Here is a 6,000-nt window from a genome sequence, read left to right on the forward strand (position 1 = left end):
TTACTGAGATTACTGTCAACCAGAAGCCTTATCAATAAGAAAAGCAATCAATTAACACATATTTTGTATGTGTATTTACTGTATTCTTACAATAAAGTGAGAAAAAGAGAAAATGTTATAGAGAAAATCGTAAGGAAAATACATTTCCAGTACTGTATTTCACCCCAAAAATCTGCATATAAGTGGACCCATGCACTTCAAACCTGTGTCGTGCAAGGGTCAATGGCATTCTTGACCTGAAGCGGCTACAACAGGCCTTTCGTGGACGTGACCTCTCCTAGCATCCCGTTAATGCCATTCCCATCACAGAGGCCAGAAAACCGCAGCTCAGAGAGGCCTGTGATTTAGTCTCTGTCAAAAAGCCAGGAGATGGGGGAGCCGAAACTCAAACCGAAGCCTGCCAACAGAGCCCAGGCTCCTCCTGTTAAGAAAGGCCCTCAGAACCCAGTATACGGGGTGGCCTTTCCTGGAAGTACAAAGAGGCTGGTGCCTGCTCATCATCTAGAGTCAGACAGTGGCTCTAGAGAGAGCCCATTCACTCAAAGCACCCGCCAGAGGAGGTCTGTCTATAGCTGCTGGGGGCGGGGGGCAGCTGGAGGGCCCCGGGGGGAACATTCTCTCTTCCACAAGGCTATGGAGGACCTGGGACATCAGGAGCCAGATCAAGTGGAAAGGGATAGGGTGCCCTACTCAATCTGGTTTAGGGCCCTTTTGGACAAACCTGAGTCACCTATCTGGGCCTCTTTGTCCAGCAGTGTAGCCGGGTAGACCAGTCCTCCCCTTATCCATCGCCTCCTGTGTCCAGGAGCCAGCCATCCCCCATGAACAGCCCTGGGCATGACACAACCAACTATGCTGGTGCCAACCTCTTGGAGGTTTGGGGAAATGCGTTTTAAACTCCCTAGTGCTGGGGCACCTGGGTGGCTCAGTGGTTGAGCATCTGCCTTTGGCTCAGGTGGAGATCCCGAGGTCCTGGGATCGAGTCCTGCATCAGGCTATCCGCAGATAGCCTGCTTTTCCCTCTGCCTATGTCTCTGCTTCTCTCTGTGTGTCTCTCATGAATAAATAAAATCTTTAAAAAACAAAACAAAACAACCCTCCCTAGCGCCATTGAAGCACACGGCCACTGTAAGCAAAAACAGACCCCAGGCAATGTTCCTAAGTACCTCTCCTGAAATTCAGCTGCCCCCTAGCTGTCCACCATCTCTGCTCAAGTTGGTCAGAGGCATTCCAGGGCACCCTCTCGGCCGTTTTGTAAAACCGAGTTCGATTCCAAAAAACGGGAGGGTTGGCTCCTGGAAGGGCATGCTGTTACCACAGTGAGGAGTTCCATTTGCTTTTAAATCACACGGGGTTTACAAATTCAGAAACAGCTCAGTCTGGCACCCAGTTACGGAATTTGAGTACAAAATTCACTTGGCCGCATCTTTCCTTATCAGTGATACTGAGCCCTTATATGGCAAGAGCTTTTTGATGCTGAGCAGGCATGTGGATATTCTTAGCTGGACACAAGCTAAGGAAAAATGACAGTCACTCTCCAACATCTGTAAGTACTTACAGGTTTACTTCCTCTCCTATTTACTTACTCATGACTTTTCCAAAGAGGGGCCGCTTGCTTTTTCATCCCCAAATCTGAGCACAAACACTGCAAATGTCTTTATACAGATATGGATTTTTTTTCACACTGAAAATGTTTGGGCTCTAAAATACATTCTGAACCTATACTTTCATCCCTCCGGCTTACCACACCCTTGTTTTTCCTGGCAAAGCCTTCAGAGTTTCAAGTCCAATGGAGTGGAGACTTTTCTTTGAGTTCTGTCAGAATAAGGCAATGCTGGCAGCATACTTCTCTCCTTCACACACCCATTATATTTAAGTGGGTTTACGACCACAAACATTTTGTATTGATAAATGTCCCAACACACCCAAGCCTGAAAATGAGCTTTAAAATCCAGAATTAACTAGAATCCCTTTCACAATCCACAACGCCCTGGGAAAAAACCCGCCAAGCTCCAGCTCCCCTCCTGCAGGCTCCCAGCCTTCAGAGTGCGGGTTTCATGGGTATACTTCATTTTTATACTTCTTGCTCCTTTCCACTTTGCCCTTCATGGTAAAAGTTTAGCGTGAAAGGCCAGATTCTAATGGCACCAAATGGGTTTTAGGGAAACAAAAAAACAGAAAGAAAAAGATCAAGTTTCTGAGCAGCAGTGAACACTCAGTCCTTTGTGACTTAGAAGAGGGCATCCCAGAGTTTTTTCTTGTATAGCTCTAGCTTTTCTGTCCTCTAGAAGTGTGGGCTCGGCGTCTAGACCAGAGACCCAGGGATGTCCTTACATGTAGCAAAGGCTTGATGGCGCCCATTCAAACCCCTTCGTGTTTTGATAGAACAACAGGTCTCCGTGCTCACCTCCACACCAGGTGAGCACATCACATCGTGCTCACCTGGGAAACCTCTTACGTCTGGCCTCCTAACCCGGGGAGGCGCCTCTCCCTTCTCTTTACCTTGCTTGACAACTTCACTCGCCCCAAGCAACTCATCACAAATACCATTATTAACATGGGTAATTTCCTGAGTGCCTTCCCTGACGGGCAGGGGCCAGTTCACAGCAGGACGGGGGCGGGGCGGGCAGAGACGCCGAGGATCCAAGGGGCTGAGTCGCGGGACGCCCGGGTGCTCCGCGGAGGAGCGTCTGCCCGGGCCCAGGGCGTGACCCCGCGGTCCGGGATCGAGTCCCGCGTCAGGCGCCCCGCGGGGAGCCCGCTTCTCCGTCTGCCTGATGTCTGCCTCTCTCTGCCTCTCATGAATAAATAAACAAAATCTTTAAGAAAAAAAAAAAAGTCACCCACGGCCATAGAGCTACGGAGCAGAGTGGATCAGAACTCGGCTCGGCTGGCTTAAATCCCCCGCAGTTCCCGGGGCCCGCCCCGCCCCGCCTCGCCTCCGGCTGCGGGGAACTGCCCGGCCCGGCGCGGCCCCGCCGAGCGCTGTCGGTGCCGGCTCCGGAGAGGCCTCCCGCCGCGGCTGTCCCGTCCCCCCGGGGGCCCCCGCCCCGCCCCGCCCGCCCCGCCCCGGGGCGCACGTCCCCCAGCCCTCGTCCGCCCCGCGCCTTCTCCTCCGCAGCCCCTGGAGCCCACAGGGCCCGGCCGCGCCCGCACCCACCTCGTCCCCGAAGCGCACCACCTTCTGGCCCGTCGGCCCGCGCAGGCCGGGGAAGCGCGCCAGCTCCTCGGAGTCCCCCGGGTCCCCGGGGTCGCGCGGCGCGGGGGCGCCCGGCCCCACCAGGCACCGGTCGATGATCTCGTCCTGCTGCGCGGGCGGCAGCCGCGCCCACTCGGGCCCGTACTTCTCGCGGATCTTCTCCTTGTCCTGCATGATCTTCCTGGCCATGGGGCTCAGCGACGAGAAGTAGGTGAAGCGCTTCCGCTCCCGGTCGTCCAGAGGCCGGTTCCCGCTCATGACCGCCGAGCGCGAGGCCGCGATAGCCGCCGCCATCGACGCCATGCCCGGCCTGCCCGCCGCTGCCCCGCCCGCCCCGCCCCGCCCCGCCCCCCACCCCGCCCCGCGCCCCGCCCCGCCCCGCGCCGCCCCCGCAGCCCGGAGCCACGCCCCCGCCACGCCACGCCCCCGGGGCGCGCCGCCCTTCCGCCCCCAGCCCCGCCCCCGCGCCCGCTAGTCCCGGGAACCCCGCGCCCCACGGCCCCGGGACTCGCCCTTCGCGCCGGCACCCCCGGGAGCGCCGCGGCCCTCACCCCGGTACCGCGCCCTCCTGGAGCCCCTCCCCCGGGCCCGCCCCCGCCCGGAGCCCCGCCCCGTCCCGGAGCCCCGCCCCGTCCCGGAGCCCCGAGCCCCGCCCCTCCCCAGAGCCCCGCCCCCGCCCGGAGCCCCGCCCCGCCCGGAGCCCCGCCCCCGCCCGGAGCCCCGCCCCTCCCGGTCCCGCCCGCCCCGGCGCCCGCCGTCCGCGCCCTCTCTCGCGTGCTGGGCGCTCTGGGGCTTTCCCGCCGCTCCCCGTCTCCAGGGCTCCCCAGGGCGGCTCAGGGGGGCGGCCGCGCCCCGGGTCGGCTCCCGGCGGTCTGGCGGGGCCGCGGGTGGTGACCGCCGTAGAGCCACGTGGCCCCTTGTTTGACAAAGGAAACTTTGGTCGGTGCGGATCGCCTAGGAAAGCCCGGGAGCCGGCCGCCGCCGCTTTCCCTGACCGGCCTCTCCTCCGCCCTCTCGGGGCGCAGCCGGGCCGGGGCCGGGGCCGGGGCCGGGGGACGCCCTGGGCCAGCGCCGGCAGCGTTCGAGGAGGATTCGTTCCCGCTCCTCCCGGGGAGCCGGGGGAATGAGATGAAGTGCTCCGGGTGCCTCTCCCGGAGGGGCCGCGGGGCCGCGGGGCGGGCGGGCACGGGGCTGGGTGGGCACGGGGCGGGCGGGCACGGGGCTGGGTGGGCACGGGGCTGGCTGGGCACGGGGCTGGCTGGGCACGGGGCGGATGGGCACGGGGCGGGCTGGGCACGGGGCTGGGTGGGCACGGGGCGGATGGGCACGGGGCGGGCTGGGCACGGGGCGGGCTGGGCACGGGGCGGGCGGGCACGGGGCTGGCTGGGCACGGGGCTGGCGGGCACGGGGCTGGCGGGCACGGGGCGGGCGGGCACGGGGCTGGCTGGGCACGGGGCTGGCTGGGCACGGGGCGGGATGGGCACGGGGCGGGATGGGCACGGGGCGGGTGGGCACGGGGCGGGCTGGGCACGGGGCGGATGGGCACGGGGCGGGCTGGGCACGGGGCGGGCTGGACACGGGGCGGGCGGGCACGGGGCGAGTGGGCACGGGGCTGGCTGGGCACGGGGCTGGCGGGCACGGGGCGGGCGGGCACGGGGCTGGCTGGGCACGGGGCTGGTGGGCACGGGGCGGATGGGCACGGGGCGGGCTGGGCACGGGGCGGGCTGGACACGGGGCGGGCGGGCACGGGGCTGGCTGGGCACGGGGCTGGGTGGGCACGGGGCGGGATGGGCACGGGGCGGGTGGGCACGGGGCGGGCTGGACACGGGGCGGGCTCCCCAAGCCGCCGCGTGGCCTCGCGCTTCCTCCCAGGCCAACAAAGTGACAGGATTTACTTTGGATTCTCAAGAATCCCAAGAACTCTCAGCAGCTCGTTATGCTCAAACTCAAGGGGGGCTCAAAGTTTGGGTAGGCAGAGAAGCCACACCCCAACAGTAGTGGGGCCGGGTTTGTCATCTTGACGTGTGTCCCAGACCACAAAAGTGGGGACAAAGCCCTTCATTTGCTTTCCTATCGGGCTGTTTTGAACGACACTGTAACAGGTCTCAGATGAGAACGTCCACTCTTAGAACAAAAGGTTTGCATTTCTGCTTTTACTTAGGGTCTTTGCCTCTAAAGTAACAGACAATTCGGAACACAGTCCTAGAAATAATTTGTTTTACGTGTGAGATAGCCTTTCATATTCTTCTGGCCCTGAAACCCTAAGAAAATATTTTGGGGATGCCATGAATGTGGCAAGATCTACAAGAAAAGATACTGCTCTCGATAATGTTATCAGCATAATATACCGAAGCAGTGGGAAAAGCCACCAGATAATAGCCTGGGTTGCATAGTATGAGGGACAACTTATGAAGCCACCAGGTTGAGAAGAGTTTGATATTATTATTCTCTATTTAAATCGATGCTTCTGTATGTGCTCGGTACACTAACCTGAATGCACGGTACCTTACCTGTCTTGTTTACTGCTGGGAACGAGAATGCCTTTCAAAGTAAGTGCTCAGTGACTCTTTGTAGATTGAATCATGAATAAATAAATGAATGTTACACCATTTGCATTATTATCACTCTAATCCTGTTTTCGTAATAGGTATGGGTCATGTTTAAAGATATTTTCTGGAAATTTAACTAACATTCCCTAGCTTGCTTTGAAATTCACATAGGAAAGTTTCTGTGTTATTAAGAAATGGTCCCATGTGGTTTATTTTTCTTTTCTTTTCTTTTTTTAAGACTTTATTTAATTA

At 59.8% G+C, this 6,000-nt stretch overlaps 1 protein-coding gene across 1 annotated transcript in view; it reads right to left on the reverse strand.

Moving 5' to 3' along the window:
- The window catches only part of C3H1orf198 (chromosome 3 C1orf198 homolog), a 33,276-nt gene extending 29,703 nt beyond the window's left edge, over positions 1 to 3,573 (reverse strand). Inside the window, exon 1 of the mRNA XM_041748979.1 lies at positions 3,161 to 3,573. Coding sequence (XP_041604913.1) covers positions 3,161 to 3,502 — 342 coding nt within the window. The 5' untranslated portion in view covers positions 3,503 to 3,573. The remainder of the gene's footprint in view (positions 1 to 3,160) is intronic.
- Positions 3,574 to 6,000: the final 2,427 nt, after the last annotated feature.

Source organism: Vulpes lagopus, chromosome 3, assembly GCF_018345385.1.
Source record: "Vulpes lagopus strain Blue_001 chromosome 3, ASM1834538v1, whole genome shotgun sequence".
NCBI lineage: Eukaryota > Metazoa > Chordata > Mammalia > Carnivora > Canidae > Vulpes > Vulpes lagopus.